Source organism: Lygodium microphyllum, chromosome 28 (assembly GCF_053477565.2).
Source record: "Lygodium microphyllum isolate KBCC chromosome 28, Lygodium_microphyllum_v1.1.10, whole genome shotgun sequence".
In the NCBI taxonomy this organism is placed as follows: domain Eukaryota; kingdom Viridiplantae; phylum Streptophyta; class Polypodiopsida; order Schizaeales; family Lygodiaceae; genus Lygodium; species Lygodium microphyllum.
Genome location: NC_141162.1, coordinates 40,845,843 through 40,866,801, shown reverse-complemented (window position 1 = coordinate 40,866,801; position 20,959 = coordinate 40,845,843). Strand labels below are relative to the sequence as shown.

General features: G+C 41.0%; 1 protein-coding gene across 2 annotated transcripts in view; it reads left to right on the top strand.

Moving 5' to 3' along the window:
- Positions 1–677: 677 nt before the first annotated feature.
- Positions 678–20,959, top strand: part of VPS45 (vacuolar protein sorting 45) — a 45,094-nt gene continuing 24,812 nt past the window's right edge. For both annotated transcript variants that reach the window (XM_087670930.1, XM_087670932.1), the window contains exons 1-3: positions 678–887; positions 4,495–4,690; positions 4,778–4,857. In XM_087670930.1, the coding sequence (XP_087527056.1) occupies positions 798–887; positions 4,495–4,690; positions 4,778–4,857 (366 nt within the window). In that variant the 5' untranslated portion in view covers positions 678–797. The remainder of the gene's footprint in view (positions 888–4,494; positions 4,691–4,777; positions 4,858–20,959) is intronic.

The window sequence follows — 20,959 nt, the reverse complement described above, 5'->3', positions numbered from 1 at the left end:
CCTAGAGAGAGAGAGAGAGAGAGAGAGAGAGAGAGAGAGAGAGAGAGAGAGAGAGAGAGCATGCTTTGAAGGCACCACATATGAGATTTATTTAAATATTGAAATCTCTAGCTCACTAGCTTTTGAGTGCATGCCACATACATTTGGAAAGTAGGTTTGAGTTTTCTTTTAATTCTAGTAGATTGTTGGTAAAGTAAATGCACAAAACCTTTAACTTGAGATTTTGGAGGGATTTTCGAATCTAATCACATGTATATGTTATTCTAATAACTCGAAGCTTTGAAAAGTCCAAGATTTTGAACCTTATTCTTTAAATTATTAATGCTTGTAGAAAAAAATTAAAAATTAATTTTTAGATTGGATCTCAATTTTACGGATTTTAAACCTTATTCTTTAAATTATTAAAGCTTTTAGAGAAAATTTAAAATTAATTTTAGATTGGATTTCAATCGTACGTGAACAATGACATGAAGGTGCTATTGAACATCACTTTTTTGCCTATGAATGTTCTCATGTTTTGGATAAAAAGAGAAAATTAACAAATAAACTTTTGACTAAACTTAAGGAATTTTCTCCATTTTTAAAGGAAAAGCAGATATTAACTAATAATTCTCATTTTTTAAAAGAAAAGTAAATATAGGCTAATAAAATCTTGAAGTGCGAGCTAGTGTCACGAATCTGTGTCATTACTGGGGGCTGTTTCAAACACGAGACGATCATCGACTGGCTTCATCCCCCCCTCACCGTCTTGTATCGCCTTGCTTCTGCTTCGCCATCGTTGCTACTGTTGCATTGCGATGGTGCTCGTGTCCGCGGTGAAAGACTACATTTCTCGCATGCTCAGCGACATCGCTGGCATGAAGGTGCTCATCCTCGATTCCCACACGGTAAGCGGAACAAAAATCTCTGTGGATCTGCCCATGACATTCTCTGTCAGTGCTGTAAATTTTGTGCGCGGATGCGCATTTCTTTCCAAAGGAAAGAGCAGGGGTAAGATTGCCTTAGTTCTTGATTCCGATATCCATGAGACCCCAAGAATAGTCAGATCCGATTTTGAAACCTCTTTCTGTGCTTGATTCTGATCTTCATGACCTTTTCACGTTTTCCTGATAACTATGGTTGCAGCATATATCAAAACGGTCAGTCGTGCCCGCAGACAATTACAGATTCATGGCACAGTGTTGGATTGCCTCCCAGCGCACCATAGGGTCCGGCACCTAGTGTGCTGAGCATACATACGCATTGTCATTTGCTTGTTAGCTGGATGGAAACCCATCAAAACCCCAAATAGCCGTTAGTATAAAGATGTCTTTGGTCATTTCATGGAGAGATTGTGTTATCAACTAGAGCAATACAATTCATGCTAGCACATCCAATGACGGCAACCTTCCTTTCTCACACGCATAATTTCCCAGTAACTCCAACCACCAAGCCTCCCAAACAACAGCTATCTGACATTCACGGACTTCTTACTATTCCAGGGCACACTTCTAATACTCAGAAAAGCAATGTCCAAAACGTGACCTAATTGCACCTATTGAAACCTTGAAATAGAAGCTTGACACTCAAATCACTTGTGTTGCCCTAGAGTTATCGAGAAACTGAGAAAAGTAATGTCCAAAGTTCTGACCTAGTTGCACCTGTTGAAACCTTGTAATAGGAGCTTGATACTCAATCACAAGTGCCCTAGAATTATTGAGAAACTTTGGAGGTTACCCTCTTAACAATTATTGTGGATAATAGATTGACACAAATAGGAAATACAAAGTATAGTGCTGGGGTGGTAGGGAAATTTTGATCCTTTTTACACTAAGGAAATGTGAATGTGCTGGGCTGGTGGAGAACTCTTGATCCGTTTGAGAAATGACTAGAATATTTGGTAAAGGCTTAACAATATACATTTTAGGCTCTGAAATCATGTTAGGAATGCGATAGCTTCTAGCAAAAGCTGAAAAGGAATGAGAGTAGAGTGAAGAGAGAACAATGGAAGCACTATATTTTGGGCCAAACCAGTTAACCAAGGCTAAACCAGGCAAAGAACAAGTGCTAATTAAAGTTCAAATTTATTCAGCTCTAGAACAGTCCCGAAAAGGCCAAATTAAATCAACTATAAAATTTTATCACCATTGTTCATACACCCACCCAACTCTATAGAAAGGGAGCTAGCAAGAGTCACTTTTCATCTTGTTTATAATCCCTAATCATTGATCTTTAGTGCCACATCTTCTCAAAACCCCTCCATGTCCAGTCTATATATGTAGCTCCCTGCTCCCCACGTTGCTGGTATAGGGTTGTCGTCTTTGGGATTGAGTTTTGTAATTTTCACATCACGCACGTCAATTGGTGGCAATATCATGGGTGGTTCATGTAATGGGTGTGTTGGTGGATAATACTTTTTGATGCGGCTAGCATTGAAAAAGTTGATGCCTTCTCCATCAAGAGTCTCAAGTTCTATGTTGTTGGTTTTGCCAATTTGGCATATGCACGTAGACAGGGTTGAGACCTCTAAATTTTATCTTCTGTTTATGGCCTTTAATGGAGTAGAGGAACACGAGATTTCTCTTTTTGAAGTCCCTTTGTTTGATGTGCTTGTCAAACCAAGCTTTCCATTTGGCCTTTTTATAGATTAGGGCATGTGTCGCCAATAGCCTTATTTCAAATAGTTGTTCTAGTTCCATTAAGCAATTGGTCCAAGTTTCTTGCCCATCCTATCATTCTTGCATAGCTACTCTCAAGCTTGGAACAAAGAATTTCACTAGCATTATGTCATTGATATAGTATGTTAATTTAAATGGGGTTTGGCCAGTTTGTTGTTTTGTAGGCTGTTTAATAGGCCCACAATGTTGCCATAAGCTTGTTATCCTAGTTGCTTGCTGAAATTATTTTTGTTAGTATATTAATTGGGATTTTGTTCGTTGCTTTGGCTTGTTTGTTTGGCTGAGGGTAGTAAGGCAATGGTTTTCCGTGAATAACCATGAACGTAGACAACAAATGAGCAATCACTTTATTGATAAATCATATTTGGCTGCCTAATGTTATGTTGATCTTGGGTGGAAGATATTGAAAAATCGGATGGTTGACTAGCTTGGTCAAAATGTTTGCAAAAGGTGCAAACTCTAGGCGGATGGGGCCCAACTCAACTTGCTCTTTGGTGAAGTGGTAGTGCATACCAACGTGTCGTGTCCGTGGATTGATGATAGGGTTACCAGCTAGTGCAATAGCACTTTGGTTGTCACAGTAGAGGACAATCGATTATAAAATGATGGACAAAGACTTTGTTAGAGCTCCTTATATCCTTGTTTGACTCAAATCGATGCTCACACGTAGGAGATGGCCATACATGACACACGACTACTAATAGATCCTCATGGTCTTGTTGGTCTTCACAGATGTCCTTGTCTTAATCCACATGATCCTATGTGTCATAGTGGTTTGACATTGTTGATCATTTGAAATCTGCAATGAAAAGGATGCATTTGATGACAACTGCTGCACACGATTCACTAGTTGACACCTTGACAAATCCTTTGAGTGATCAGCACGATTGGGCTGAGAAGAGGACCTACGGTGGGTGGGGGGATGCAGGAGTAGGGATAAAATGCAGGAGGCTAAGATCTCTTGGTGTCACACACTTTGCAAATGATGATAGCATGTGAGTGTGGAGTTTGCAAGCAAACCAAACAAAGAGAGAATGAGTGTGAGAGAAGAGGAACATATGATGATGCAGGAATCAAACTCTGATCTGAAAATCCAAGGAAGGCCACACACACTCAGACTCTACATGTGTGAGCTGGTCATGTCAGTGAGTGTGCTGAACTCCAAGGCAGGAAGGAGAGGATGTAGATGATGGCACGATGAGGAGAAGATGAAGGTGATTAATAGGATGGGTTCTATGCACATGTGGAGCAGCCACCTATATAGGCGGCAATAGTAGAAACTGACTGATTGTTGCCTCTAATGACCAACACGCTGTTGACTTCCCCAATGGTTGGCTGCAATGCATTGCAAGTGCCAAATAATGGCCAATCAGCATGCGAAAATGTGGCACCCAGATGTCATCTGTGATTGTGCCTTAAACTGGCTGAAAATGTGGAGTGAAAACAGGCTGAGAATGCAATGCTAACCTGTTCATGGCAGTCTTGGAGTGCAATCAGGGTACTGCGGATATGTCTCATTTAAAACCTTTGCTCCAAACACGACTATATACCTGTTTCCCTCATCGAGACGTAGTCATTTCTAAAAGGTCTCAGTAGCCTTCTCTAGCTGACCCATCAAATCAATCAATTGTTGTACCATTGTGCGAGGTTAGGTTCTTCTAGCTTGAAATTGACAAGAAGCTACTCCAGTTGCTATTGATGAAGTTTTGTCTCAATTTGGCATTTCTCTCCTACAAGTACTTCTTTTTTAAACAGACTGCTTTTGGTTTAGGGTGCTTTTGTAGCTGAAGGCATTTTCTTACTGCTTTATTTTTGATGATCACTAACTTTGGTACAGGTAAGCATCATCAGTGTAGTCTTCAGTCAGTCAGAGTTGCTGCAGAAAGAAGTATTTTTGGTAGAGACAATTGGTTCGGGAGCCAAGGAGTACATGACTCATTTGAAGGCTGTATGCTTTCTGCGGCCTACAGCTGAAAATGCGCAGCATTTGAAAAGAATATTAAGCAGCCCAAGATTTGGGGAGTATCATCTATGTAAGATGTCAAATAGGCTTAGCTTGTCCTTATTCAAAATTTTCATCTACCAGATATAGTAGCTGAGTGAGGTTCCCATCTTAACAGATTTTTCAAATATTTTGAAGAATTCCTACATACAAATTCTGGGGGATGCTGATGAGCATGAAGTAGTACAACAAGTCCAGGTTTGCACTATTTTCTTCATCTCTTACTGGAACTTTGCTTATAAATATGTAATATTATGTGAAATATTATTAGAGTTTAATATGGTAGGAACAATCCCAAAAACGCCTTTAGTAGTGGACTCAAACTTGAAAATTTGGCCATTCTACCCCCATAAATGTGGTAAAATCATTAATGGAAAATCTTCTTTTATTTAGACATCTCAAACCTTTTCTTTTTTGTTTATTTTGTGGAGATATCACACATGTACCCATATTTGATGTTCAAGACTTGACGCATGTTTGTCTTCCTATGTCTCCTTTGGATTCAAAAACAAGGTCTGATTCTCCCGATTTGCAAGCTTCAAAATTGTTTGCACCCATCTTTTCTCCCTCAAAAGTGTTGCTTGCTAAACTATGTACAACAGAACATGGCTATTTGGTCTTGTTGTTTTTGGTAGCATGGACCATTATACAATAATCGCTGACAGCAGTTAAAGAATCAGAGGTCAGTGGACAACACCTAGAAGTGGGGTCATTTTGATTAGCAGATACTTGAACCATTACTTACAATAGTCGAACCAAATACTGTGCCAAGAAACCTCAAGATAAAAGGTGGAGGTTCAGATATAACAAAAGGTCTTGCCTACTCTACTTTCTATTGACTTATGGCAGATTCAGTTCCCTGGGCAAGGCAGGACATGTATTTTCAATTTTCATTTATGACCAGTTTGTGGATAAAATAATTTCCTTGAATATTGATTGAAAACGATGATTGACATTTGCAGTAGGGTACAAGTGCGTGCTACGTCTTAGTGGCAAGCCATTAAGAAGGGCTGTCTACTTCTTAGTTGCTAATTCTTAGATGCCACAAGGTCTCAAAACCATTATTGAAGGACTGTCAAAAATTATATGTGCTGCCCAAATTGCATCATTCCCAACAGTTAAAGCTTTCCTTGGATCCTGTGAGTCGTTATCCAGCAGCTCATCAAGTATATTTAATATGAGATATTGTGCATTTTTTGAATCTCAATTGAACATTTTTGCTTGATCGTCATAGATATGTAGGAAGCCTGATTAAAAGGAGACATGGTCTCTAGCAATACAACTATACGTCCTCTTCTACCTCCGATGTTTTTGGGTTGTTGTGAGTATTAGATTCATTCTAGTGCAGGTATTTTTCCTGAAAAGATGATTATGGCTCTACCTATTGAATCATTCCTTTGTAGGCTTCCTTGTATTCGTTCTCTTCCATGAATGTAAGTTCAAAGTGGCAAGGATGTGTATCTAGTCATGTTCATCTTCAAGGTAAGAAATGTACTTGTTGAGAGTGGCAATTGTAGATGTGTAGCTTGTGTCTTCCTAGAGTATACTCGAGATGACATCAGGCTTGACAAGTGTGGTCTTCTAGCTTTCCGTTTCTACTTTTACAACCTTGCACCTATCGGTAAAGAAGACCAGTCTGTTGCCCTAGTCTTCAATAAGTCGAGTATTTCGCATCTAGGGGTGGCCTAGCAGGAGGTCATAATCTACACCTTTCATGACCACCAAGTTTACCATAAAGTTAATCCGTGTGATTTTGACAGGTGAGTATTTCAATGCTCCTAGAGGTTAGCAAACCTTGTAACCATTGGTCACCATGAGGTTGAAGTGCACACACTTCATGGGTGGTTTTTTCCATGCTTTGAGCACAGATTGGTTAATTAATATTGACCTCTACACCTATGTGTATGATTCTTCTCCTTGAGGAATCACCAAGAGGCTCCACTAAAAGGATTGCATGATGCTTAGCTCCCTTCCACAATGTGTTTACTTTGAGTTCCCAAGGTATTGGTTTCCCAACGTTCATGTTCCATGTAGAGATGGTTTGTGTGGTTCCATTCCTCTTCTTGTCTCTAGCCCCTTGTCTCTAGACTTTTTACTCTTCCCTTTTCTCTATAGGCTTTACTTTCTCTCTTCTTTTTTCTTTAGACTTGTTGCCTTTTGCCCCTTGCCTTTGAGACCTCTCTGGCTCTACGCCTTCTCTCTAGACATAGACCTCTCTGTCTAGACTTGACTTCTTTGTCTCAACTCTTTTCTTCAGACTTTCTAGTCTCCCCTCTTCCTCTGTCTCCAGAATTCTTGACTCAAGTCTTCTTTGTTTGACTTCTCCTCTTTCCTAGACTTCTTTGTCTCTAGACTTCTTGCCTTTAGATTTCTCCCCTTCCCCGGTCTTCAGACTTCTTGCATCTTACTTCTTGGTTTGACTTCTTTGCAGCATTTTAATTTTTTCCTCTTCCCTTAGACTTCCCTTTCCTTTCCTAGAGTTCTCTCCCCTCTTTGGGCAGGCCTTATTCATTGGTCTTCTTCGGATTAGCATTTAGGAGCAACGTTGAAGAATTTGGAGGCATATGCATTGATTGTAGAGCAAGTATATTACTTGAAACCAACCTTTCTCCCAAGATAGAGTGACAAATAACCTGATTAAACACTAATTACAACAAGCATAAAATTCATGTAAACTGAAAATGCACACTTTATTACTTTAATCTTAGACATTGGACACCCCGTTGGCCCCAAACTGATGCCCCTTGTGGTATTTCTTTATTTTATCTTGCAAATGGAAGGAGTACAATTGAGATACTTTGAGCTTCCCCACTAATCCAAGTGCCTCTTTTTGTCAAAACTAACCAATAAGCCTCCAAACCAGTTTGCCCCTTGGTTTGCTTGGGGATTGGCCTTCACCTTGTTCCTCTCTATAGGTAAGGCTTGTTCTATCTGTAACTCCTCACTACCTAATTTCAACTTTTGTTTCCATAAATACAACTCTAGAAGTGAAATTTCATCTAGATATCGCCTTTCTCTAAATTGAAATTCTTCTGTTTCTTTTGTAACTCAGTATCTTTCTTCATTGCTTCATTTACAGTAGTCATTGCTGCCTCACATTTTACTTCCAATGCCTTGTTTTATTCTCTAATGATCCTAACATAATTACCATGATATTCACTAGATGTTTGTGCAAACCTATGTAAGGCTGAAGCTGAGTCATCCCCATCATCATGTGATATTGGTCTTTGTAACAGTTTCCACCTATTGCTACTCCTCCTTTCTGAGTGCTCTAGAGAGTGAAATTTTAGAGTTTCATCGAAAAAATGCTGAAAAACTGTTGTTGCCTTGCTCAAACAGCCATGGAAGCTGTCACCTATAGCTTAGGACCACCAAAAAGACTAGTGTCCTCTCCTATATGCTGTCATCTGCACCAGAATGACCTTTGGCTGTTGTCACTTGCTTCTAATAGGCTCCAAACTAATGTCATATGCTGTAGGACTGATTCTTGGTGGTTGCAAATCACATAAGCATAGTCTCTCCTTGTTCTCTAATAGCCGCCTTCTCTTTGACAATGTTTGGAATAGACTTCCACCAGTTCCTAAAAAAGTTTTTTTCACTTGAGTAGGTAAGTTTTGCCAAGTGGCAACCTTCTAATCCCATTTTCTAGCATTATCTAGTTGATTAAATTAATTTTCAGAATATTAAATCTAAAATTTAATTTAATAATTATTCTAGTCCTCAAAAAATTAATTTTACTAGTCAATAATTAAATTGGCTAGGCCAATTTGTCTTCCAAGTATCCTTGAGTAGTTATTGACCCTTAGATTGGCATTAATTAATTAATTAGTTAATGTCTAGTCTCTAATGTCACCACTGACAGTAGTGACCAATAGATTAGACTAGGCCCAAATTTGACATCATGTATCACTTGTAAAGAAAAAATACCCTAACACAAAAACATAAATAGAAACCGTACGACAAAGCACAGACTGGTAAAAAGAACACAGTTAGGGTTAGGGTTAGAGTAACTCAGAGACAATGAACATAGTGAATAAATGAAATGATATGACTACTAATAATACGATGCTTATGCAGCAAACACACTATGCAGTGAATGAATACTGAACCTCGAACTTCTGTATCTCTAGGATCAGGGCAGGGATAATGAGCTGGAGAGTGTGTCGTACTCCGAACGGATCCTGAATCGTAGCAAGGGAGCCTACACAGGTAGGACAGCTTGCAGGAGAGAGAAAGACTAAAAACAGAGCTCTCCATTCTGAGAGGGGGAGTTGGTAGAGGTGAGCTGGCGAAAAATGCCATGCTTCTGTAGAAACTCGGAAAACTCGTGGGAGATAACTCACCACCGCTATCACTCCTCATGCACCCAACACAATGACCAGTCTGGTTATGAACCAATAGCACCCAAGCAGAAAAATATGTGAAAGCATCTGACTTATGCTTAAGGAAGTACACCCACATGTATTGAGAATGATTATCCACTATCAAAAAGAAGTACAGCGCGCCATTCAAAGCAACAGTGGATGTCGGCCCATAAAGATCAACGTGAATCAATCTAAGAGGCTCCTCAGCTCTATGTGTAGACTGTTGAGGAAATGGGGTACGATGTTGCTTCCCGAGCTGACAGACTTTACAGACATCTCGAGCTAGCTTCAGACGTGAAAGGCTCTCAACCAGCTCATGGCGTGACAACTCATAAGTGAGTCATAACCAAGATGCCCTAAGCGAAAATGCCAAAGACGCTCATTGTGCGTAGGCTCCCGAGATGTGGCTAAGGCCTGGAAGCTATGGAACACGGAGCCTTCAACAGTCGGCTCGGTCAGAAAGTGTGTCATGTGGTATAGGCCATTAGGTTGTGCCTCACCGCGAGCAATCACTAAACTAGTCAGAGAGTCAAGGACCTCGACTACTGTGGTCGCTGTAAAGAAAACTACTCGCCCCAACTGGCAAAGCTGCTGAACAGATAACAGGTTCACCCCAAGCTGAGGGACATGATATACATTGTCCAGCGAAGCTAGATCCGGACCCTTGTCAGTGGCAAAACTGACGCAACCTTGAGCCTGAATCTTGACCGAGGCGTTGTTTTCTACACGGATCCGCCCGGCTGCAGGGGCTTGAGTATGGAAAATGTCCTCTATAGGAGTCATGTGATGTGTAGCTGCATTGTCCACAATCCAAACTGGAGCTAAAGTACTCGGTTGTGACGTGTGTGTCTCTACAGTAACCTCGTCGGGAGGCAACTCACAGATGTGGACGAGACTCGCATCTGATGTCTCTATGGAGACGATATGGGCCTGTGCAGACCAGTCAGACAAGCTCTCTAGAGTTGAGAACGTTGTCGACTGAGATGACTGTGCAGTGGCAGTGTGAGTCTGACCTTTAAACTGCCCCTTGCCATCACTCTGTCTCCCCTGCTGGGGGTTGCCCGACTGAGGGGCAGGGGTTTGAGACTTAGGTTTTGGTGTTGTGCCTCGTGCCTTTGATCGACACGCGTCATCAAAATGGCCAGCCTTTTGACAATGTTGACAATACCTATTCTTTTTATGTACATTCTACCACCCAGGTTTAAGTTGTGACTGGGAGTTTCCTTGAGAATCCCCAGATTGATTTAGCTTTTGAGTTTGAGTTTGATTTTGATTTTGAGTGGAGGTTTGGTTTGGTTTGCCCTTCCCTTGTTGCCCTTTCTGAGAATGAGCAAGAAGAGCCCCCTCTGAAGAGGAATTCATATGAAATTGATCGAATAACCGTGCATAACACAACAATTGACACTCAAATTCATAGAATGTAGGCATGGTAGGCTTTGTAACTATTCCTTCCATAAAATTGAAGTATTTCTTGTGGAGTTTATTTAGGAACAATGTGACCTGATCGTCAAAGGACTTGGGAGTTCCCGTAGTGGAGAATTCAGCGAGGAGACGCCGATACTCAGCCAACTTGACTTTCTAGTCATCCCGGTTAGTGATTTTGAAAAGCTGAAGCTCATGGTCAAGATTAATACGACAAGTCCTATCTCGAGCCGCATAGCGGTCAGTCAAGTGTGCCCATCGCTCTGATGCTAAGTCAAAATGCTGAAGCTGAGAATGAAACTCTGGCAATAAGCCCTACATCAGCTCGACAATAGCGAAGGCATTCCTAGCCTTCCATGAGCGGACGACCTCGTATGAAACAAATGCGGGATCGGGTTGGGGTTTCAACCCCTGCACTAGATCCCATAGGTTCTGTGAATCAAGGACATGTCTCATCAAATTCGACCAAGTAGTAAAGTTTGACCTGTTAAAACGAGTCTTGTCATTAAATGCATTCTTCGCAGAAGATGAGCTAGAACCATGAGGTGTCGGGTGGGTGGAGTAAGATGATGGTGGGAAAGATGGTGGAGGTGAGAGTGTGTGATAAGAGTAAGAAGGAGGGGGAAGAGGTGGGTAGGGAGAAGTAGGCTGTGAGTGTCCAATGAGTGCCGATTGATGCGGAGGCACTGAAACATGAATGTTTCCATAAGATGCCGATGTAGGTGGAGGCATTGGGACACAATAGCCTTGTCCAAAGCAAGGCTGGGACACAGCATTATGACCAGAAGGTCCACTAGGCAATGCCATGGAGGCAAACTGTGGAGGCAACTAATCCACACTCGGGAGAGACTGAGTGGGATACCCAGGCTACAATGATCCCGAAAGTGTGTATGAGGTAGATGGAACACCACGTGGCTGAGGGAAGGATGAGGTCCTAAAGGATGTGCTTATGTTTCCATAACCCCCCGGAGTGATGTGCGGTGTGAGATGAGGTGTTTGAAATGGAAATGTAAATGGTGTAAATGGAAGTAGTGAAGCAGCGTAAGAATGTGGTGGGATGGGTGGATTTTGAAAGTGAGGTGTATGAGATGCGGATTCTTTTTGTTCATTTTTATCATTTAAAGACTGAAAATGAAACTGCGAAGATGATGATACACCATGTAATGAAGTGAAAGGAATATCAAATTCATTCTGATTATGTGAAGTAGACGGAAAAGAAGGAAGGACAAAAGAAGAGTTACCTGGCTTTTTCTTATAATCCCCGCGACATGTGTTAACATACAAGAATTGGTTCTCCAGAGGACCTTTTCTATAGTCAACAGACTGGACTCTTTCTTCCACATGATCTCTACCAGTATATTGCAAAACAGAAGAGGTAAAAGAAGAAGGCACAAAAGACGAATCAAAAGTACCTTGCATCGGAGAGGACAGAAGAGTTTGAAAAAATGGAACATACTCCGGATCTTGCTCTCCAAGAGGGGGGCCCATCCCTAATGGAAGTCTTGACGGTCTTGCAACATCATCAAACTTACGCGCAACATTTGAAGAGTGAAATCCATGCATACCTTCATTTAGAAGCTTTTGTTGAAAGGCAATCCTTCGGTCGAGCTCCTCAATCTTCTTTTGTGGATAGACTATGATCAGTTTATATTCCTCAGAGGTCAGCTTGCCTATCTTTTCTTCCATGTACTCAAATGTTTCTCCCACCTGAGTCGGAACTTTGTGGAGCAAGCTGATCGGCCCACTCGCTCGGTTCTCGGCATAGGTTGATATGGAGACTAAATCGGTGTTGATGTGTTCGAAGTCATTTGAACCTACTGTTGTTCTTGCTTCTTGCGAAGAGCTTTCAGATCAAAGGCCTAGGTTTCTCAGAGAGTACCATGCTTTGATAACATGTAAAGAAAAAATACCCTAACACAGAAACATAAACAGAAACCGTACGACAAAGCACAGACCGATAAAAAGAACACAGTTAGGGTTAGGGTTAGAGTAACTCAGAGACAATGAACACAATGAATAAATGAAATGATATGACTACTAATAATACGATGCTCATGCAGCAAACACACTATGCAGTGAATGAATACTGAACCTCGAACTCCTGTATCTCTAGGATTAGGGCAGGGGTAATGAGCTGGAGGGTGTGTCGTACTCTGAACGGATCCCGAATCGTAGCAAGGCAGCCTCCGAATGTCGAACACTAGTGAGGAGAGAGAAAGACTAAAAACGGAGCTTGCAAGAGAGAGAAAGACTGAAAACGCAGGTAGGACAGCCTGCAGGAGAGAGAAAGACTAAAAATGGAGTCTGCAGGAGAGAGAAAGACTGAAAACGCAGGCAGGACAGCCTGCAGGAGAAAGAAAGACTAAAAACGCAGGTAGGACAGCATGCAGGAGAGTGAAAGACTGCAGATAGGAGAGAGAAAATTGTCAGGGCGACAGCTGGAGCTGCAAACGCAACAGTTTGTTGGCGTGGTAGGTTGTATGACAGCAGTGCAGATGAACAAGCGCTAGAAATAGTAGCAATCAGCGTGTATGTCAGTCGCTAGGCAGAAACAACAGCAATGAGCGTGTGGAGGGCTGGAAACAAGCGCTAGACTGTAGGGAACAATGATGGACAACAAGGGCTGAGATGTGGTCCGTGACCGGGGTGTGGGTAGCAAGCTGGTAACACTTGGAACCTGCAAAAACGAGATTGTAAAAGAGTGGAGGGTTGGCTGCCAATTTATAGAAAATTAGGGTTCTAGATCCTCTCCCACTTAACTTTCTCGATCCGCTCCCCATTTTAGGGTTTTGGCTAAAATAAGCCTAAAATAGGCATGTTTTGGGGCTATTTAAGTGGCTAAGTGCATTTCTTAGCACAACATCACCCAATACCTGTTAGGCATAACTTATTACAACTTCTGCCTTTGGTACGAATTGATATCTCAGAGTCTTGGATCCCACATTGTGAAATAATTAACTTCCACCTCACATGTGCAAGTGACATTAGCACATTTGATTTACTTTTAATCAAATGCTAAGCAAAGCAATAAAATTTCACGTCCTTGTGACAAACCATCCCCTTGAAATCTTTGGAATTGTTCTCGATTGTATTGTGCCAAAGGAAAAGCATATTGCATTGGAATTTCTATAAGGCATTACAGTCACACAACATTACCATTGTTGTCCAACCATGGCATATGTCCCAAACTTGCTGAAAATTTCAGCTAGCATATACATAATATAAAATTGAAAACTAGCCTAGAATTGTTATTAGAAATCCATTGGATGTATCCATAACTCATGTTTCTCAACTGTTGTGACTATCAACCATAGAAAAGCATTAATTCGACATAAACCATGGCTGAAATTGTCAATGGCATTTACTAACTTGTTGCTGTCCATGGAACCAGTTGTAGACCATTGAAAATTGAGTAAAAACTAATCATGAAATGATCACTTGCTGATAAGAGAATTAATCACAAATTGTTGCAAATGTGATCCCAAACTGATTAGTGACTAATGCAAAAACTAATGCAAAATTGATCCCAAAGTGACCACAAATAGTTCTTGATTAAAAAATGAGTTTAAATTGATTAGAATTTTTGTCTCAAAATTGAGGCAAAAACTCATGCCAAATTGATTCTAAATTGATGCAAAAGTATAGTTTCAATTCTTGGGTAAAACACATACTCATCTACATACATCTCACAGTGACTAGTACAATGAGTAGTGACCTCATGGTAGACATACTGTTAGCATAGTACCTTGGATGCATGTTGAACACATCGAGATCCAATACATACGAGAGTTGTCCAAAATTGATGGAGTGGAAGTGCTACCTCCCACTTGAGCATTAGGCAATGCTTTGGACCCCTGCTCTGTTGAACCCAACTTAGCATGAATCAAAGTCGGCTCTAACTAAAAGGCATCTCGGTAAATTTGCAACAACTGAGGATGGTCTACCAAGTTATCCTTTTCTATCTACTTTGCATCTATTGGTGAAACAATGTTGAAGCTTTACCAAAACAAGAAGCATATGGAAACTTTACCTTTAACTTTACTTGCCTTGAAACCTTCACTAGGTTGTAGGTCTTTTGTCCCCTTAAGCATTGTGATGTTTTATACTTTCACATTGCGGCAATTCCAACTTAACTAATATGCAACATTGCATCCAGTTGACTAGCCCCTCATGTGTACTTGACATGTTAGGAGCACCAGATGCATTAGGAAACATTCTTGTTTGCATATTGTGTATCATTGCAATGTGATTGTGTATGGGAATTTGCATACTACCACCCATACCAAGATACATTTTCCCATACATTACATGCATTACTAGCTGCATTTTTTCTCATGACCAATACTATATGGAGCATTTGCATAACTAGCATTAATACAAGTCTCAAACATAATGGGCCGTAGATATGAATTACCAAACTTGCCACTTTGCACCCTAGCATCATACCAACATTGTTATATATGGGATTATGCATATTACTAACCATATCTAGATACATTGAGCCTTGCATACAACGCATTGGTTGCTGCATATCATAAGGAGTTTTGCCATACATCCCTATATGCGGTCTTGACCCACCATAGCATGGAAACTAGTGCCACCACCAAAGTAAGTTGGTTGCCCGATAATTTCATGCATGCCTTGCTGTCCAAAAAGCATTGAATTGGCACTTCTAAGTTGGCCTTGCATATGCGTTGATTGCCACATTGGCATCATTTGCTTATGCTCACTACTCACATTTGGAACATCATGTTGTATTGGCTCATCCTTCGGTGCATTTTGCTGTCCTGAAGTTCTTGAAGACGATTTCCTCTTCTTGCCTTTGCTGCTCTCCTTTAAGGATTTCAAAAGGCACATGAATTGAGGATCATTTGCCAATTCAAAATTGCATAAACATTTTAGGTGCTGTCCTTAGTTGATCTTTAGCAATTATCAAATCCCTCTTCCTCTTGTTGATCACCAGCTTCTAAAGGCTTAGAAGGACCCACATTTTGGTCTAAACCAACGTTATCAATTTTTCTATTTGTGTTGCGCGCTTTGTCCAAGATCAAACATTGCATTTTTCCCAACACTTTGTGAATTTTTAGATCGAGGGATATCATCCTTGCTTGATTCCATCTCACTATCTGAAGACATTTTTGTTGTATTGCTTAGCTAAATACAATTTCAACACTAGAGTAAAGCTTCTGACCTTCAATCCGAGCCTACCAATTCGAGGAAATTGATGGTGTCCTAGCAATGTAATCATGAAACCAGCCTTCATTCTAGGATAGGGTGACAAATAACCTGATTAAATACTAATTACAGTAAACATAATTCACGTAAGCTGAAAATACACACTTTACCACTTTAATCTTGTACATTAGACACCTTGTTGGCCCCAAACTGATGCCCCTTGCAGTATTTCTTTATCTTATTATACAAATGGAAGGAGTACAATTGAGATCCTTTGATCTCCTCCACTAATCCAAGTGCCTCTAGACCAATTTGCCCCTTGGTTTTCTTGGGGATTTGCATTCACCCTACTCCGAAAGACAAATTCAGCCCCAAATCTAATATGGGCTGGTTGGTCTCTTGAATCTCCTTGACATTCCTCAATTTCAGTTGCTAGAATTCAAGTGCTAGGCCCTTAATTCTAGGCATGTATCTCGTGGTGGTTGTCAAATCCTAATTTTTGCTGTAAATGAGTGTTCATAGTAGAGATTGACTCAAATCTCTTCCTTTGATTGCTTAAATTGTTGGAAAATGCTGAGATAACCTGAGAGAGAATTGGGGGATGAGAGAGAATGCTATAGAGAGAGAAATTTTAGAGTTTCATCGCAAGAAATGTTGAAAAACTACTGTCGCCTTGCTCAAATAGCCATGGAAGTTGTCACCTATAGCTTAGGACCACTAGAAAGAATGTTGCCCCCTCTTGTATGTTATCATCTGCACTAGAAGGACCTTGGGCTACTGTCACATGCTTCTGGAGGGCTTCAATCTACTATCACATGGTGTAGGATTGATCCTTGGTGGCTGCAAATCACATTAGCAGTCTCTGCTTGCTCTCTAACAGCGTTCTCTCTCTCTCACAATGGCTGGAATAGACTTTCACCAACTCTTGGAAACGTTTTTCCCACTTGCACGAGCAAGTTTTGCCAAGTGGTAGCCTTCTAATCCCCTTTTTCAGCATTATCCAACTTATTAAATTACTTTTCAGAATATTAATTTTGAAAATTAATTTAATAATTATTCTAGTTCTCAAAAAATTAATTTGACTAGCCAATAATTATATTGGCCGGGTCAATTTGTCTTCCAAGTATCCCTGAGCAGTTACTGACCCTTAGACGGGCATTCATTAATTAGTTAATGCCTAGTCTCTAAAGCCACCATTGACATTAGTGGCCAATAAATTGGACTAGGCCCAAATTTGACACTAGATGCCATGTAGTACTTGTTAGGTATAATTTATTACAACTTTTGCTATTGGCACCAATTGATATCTCGAGGTCTTTGGTCCTACATTGTGAAATAATTAACTTGCACCTCACATGTGCAAGTGACACTAGCACATTTGATTAACTTTTAATCAAGCGCTAAGAGGAACCTCACTACATCTCACATGTGCATTGATACACGACAACAATCCCTACAATTTGACGATCCTAGGTGAGGGGGGACTTGGTGGGTTTATTTTAGCCTTTAGGTAGAGTCCAAGTATGGAATGGAATAATTATAAAATAAATATTTTGTTTTCCAAAAAGATTGTTTGCCTTTGTATTCATGTTTGTACTTAACTTATGTGAAGAAGCACTATTTAATGAATTAATTAACGGATCTACTTTTATATATCCAACTAAATTGTGTTAGGATAATTAGAAAATTAAACATACGTTAGGATAATTAGAAAATTAAACATACTCCTTGAGGGAAGTGGGTGGTTAGATCCGTGATGGATCTTTCCTATGGCAAGGTGGTCTCAGTTAGCTAAGGGCTTTCAATAAATGCAGTCCATAGCATTCGAAATGTTGACGTGGTAGATGCAATGCTAACATGGACATCATGGGGCAGTCGCGCACTAGCAGGGGCTAGAGAATGACTAGCAAACCTAAGAAATGCACAAGAAATATGCACAAATGGAAGAAATGCATACAAAACTTAGGTAGAGCTCCTATGTCTCTGTCAAACTTTGATGAAGTTCACAACCAGGAGATGAGAGAGTGACAATAAAATAGGCAGGGCTAACAAAAGAGTATACATAACATTTGTGGATAGAGAGAGAGATAAAACAGTTGTGTTGGGTGGAGAGAGAGAGACAAAATATGAAGGGGGGTTGATAATTGACGGGAGAGAGAGATAGAGATAGAGAGAGAGAGATTATTGGGCAGCGAGAGAGTGATCGACGTTGGGATGGGCTGACAGATTGTTAGGTAGGCTTGTGTGGCAGGAGAGAGTGATGATTGGCAGGAGGTGGTCTTGAGATGGGCTGGCATGGTGCTGGAAGAGTGATTGACATTGGGATGGGCTGACACATTGTTGAGCAGGCTTGTGTGGCAGGAGAGAGTGATGATTGGCAAGAGCTGGTAGTCTTGAGATGGGCTGGTGTGGTGCTGGGAGGGTTGGCACGGCACTCGAAGGGCTTCTCCATGCATTACATGTCCTTTCAGTCTTTGTGTCTTGTCTCGGACTCTCTTCTTTTTGTATCAATTCTTTTTTGTATCCATTTGGTCTAATGTATAAGGAAGTTGCCCCCTTGCTTAGGTTTTTTTTAAACAAAGTGCCCAGTTTCAATTTTGCATTAAATCCAGATTGCCTCTGTTATAATCTACTCTCCTCTCTTGCACTCACAAGATTTGAAGGCAAACAAAAGCATCCCACATATCTCATCTATCTTTCTTTCAGTGTGTGTATACTTGCAAGAGCTCTCTCTCTCTCTCTCTCTCTCTCTCTCTCTCTCTCTCTAGTGATGGGTTAGGCACGAAGATTGAGACAGTCAGTCGTTACGTGCAACGAGAGATAGAGAGAGAGTGGGTGAGAGCAAAGCAGAGAGTCTGCATGTTTTTAGGTACAATGACAAGTGTGTACCTCTAGGTTTTTAGATAGATATATATGTGTAAGTACAAGTGCTAAGGGTGTATTCACACCCGAGCACATTTAAAGGCATGAGGTCTTTATTCCCAACAACCTCCCACCTAAAGGCAATGTGTCTTAAGAGGAGAAAAGAATTAGTATGTACAAAGCTGAAATACATATATTTATCCAACTCCCATCATCTGTCGACAATGAGCAAACCGCTCTGCCGGAAGACCCTTCGAGAGAAAGTCTGCAGGATTATCATCTATATGCACTTTGACAAGCTCAATGCTCTTGCTATCAAGTACGTCTCTAATGAAGTGGTACTTCACCTGTATGTGCTTTGTCTTTGCATGAAAGACAGGATTCCATGCTAGCATGATAGCAGTCTGACTATCACAATGGATAACAGGTAACACTGTGATACCAAGCTTTCCCACCAGACATGAAAGCCATAAAGTCTCCTTGCATGCCTAAGTGGCAGCCACATACTCTGCCTTTGTAGTAGACAATGCAACACACTTTTGTAGCTTGGAGATCCAAGAGACTGCTCCTCTTGTGAAAGTAAACACATATCCAGAAGTGGACTTCCTGCAATCCGCATGACCAGCATAGTCTGCATCCGTAAAGCCAACAACATATGCCTTCTGCTTCCCAAAGCAGATGCACAACTCCTTTGTGCCTTCGAGGTATCTCATAATACCTTTCACTGCATCCCAATGCTTCTTGCCAAGGGTTGCCATGTATTTGCTAACCACTCCCACTGCAAAGGCAATGTCAGGATGTGTAGCAACCATAGGATACATCAAACTGCCAAGAGCTGAAGCATATGGTATCTTGGCCATTTCAACCTTTTCATCATCAGATGTAGGGCTGTCCTCTGCACTGAGTTTCATATATGGAGGCACCCCTCCATATTGAAACGCTGCAAAACCTTGGAGATATACTCCTGCTGAGATAGATAAAGCCTGTCGACCTATCTCTGAGTATTCGCATGTCAAGAATGTGATTTGCATCACCAAGATCCTTCATGTCAAAGCTGCCATGAAGACTTTGCTTCAGTGAGTCCAAGGCATGAGTATCCCTGCCAGCACAATCAGCATGTTATCAACATACAAAACCAAGATAATCAAGCTGCCATCTGCTGCCCTCTTGGTGTACAAGCAATGATCCACTTGACTTCTATGAAAGCCTTGAGATTGCATGAATGTATCAAACTTATGATACCATTCTCTTGGTGCATGTTTCAGTCCATACAAACTCCTTTTGAGTTTACATACCATCTTCTTTTTCCCTTGTTCAACAAACCCTTCAAGCTATTGCATATATATGTCCTCATGCAGATCACCATGTAAGAATGTAGTCTTTACATCCATTTGTATGAGCTTCATATCTTCAGCTGTAACCAAGCCCAAAATGGTTCTCAATGTAGTCATCTTGACTACGGGAGAGAAAATCTCATCAAAGTCAATTCCATGCTCCTGCTTGTATCCCTTTGCAATCAATCTTGCTTTGTACTTTGGTGAGGAACTAGAAGTGACCTTCATCTTGTAAACCCATTTATATGGAAGTGTTTTTTACCCTTTAGGCAACTGCACCAAGTCCCAAGTGCCATTTTTCTCAAGAGATTCCATCTCTGACAACATGGCTTTATACTATTTCTTGCTGTCCTGTCTGTCCATTGCTTCCTTGAAGTAAGACTATTCACCACAGTTTGCCAACATGACATAATCAGCCACATAATTTGCACCAGGAATGAATCTATTAGGTTGTCTAGTAGCCCTAGACGATCTCCTAACCCAATGATCATTGTTTGCTTGTTGTTGAGCATTTTCAGCTTGCTGTCCTGGCATTTCAGCTTGCAAATCAGCATTAACAGCTTGTTGTCCTAGTTGTTCCTGCACATCTAGTTGCTCATTATCATGGGCAATAGCTGGCTGATCATTTCCAGCATCATTTTCTACATTTACAGGTTAATTTACAGGAGGTATTTGCTGTTGTACAGCGGACACATTTTGCTGTCCAAAAGGTATTTCTTCCCGGAATACAACCCTACGGACCTCCTCAGTCTTTTCGGGCTGTTTATGCATGCGATCTTCCCGGAAGATAACATCATTGCTGCGTACTACTTTTCTTTTCTCGGGATCCCGCCATCTATACCCCACTTCACCCTCGTCGCCATATCCTAGGAAAATGCATTTACAAGACTTTGGCTCGAGTTTGCTGCGTTTTTCTTTACGAATGTGTAGAAAAGCCTCGTAGCCAAACACTGTCAGATGAGTATACGAAGGTGGCTTGCCCTACCACGCTTCTTGGGGAACTCCCCCCCTCCCCAAAGACTTGTTTGGTGACTGATTAATTAAGTGAACGGCTGTTATAACAGCCTCTGCCCAAAAACCATGGGGTAAAGCAGCATGAGACTGCATTGTACGGACCTTATCCTTTATGATCCGATTCATTCG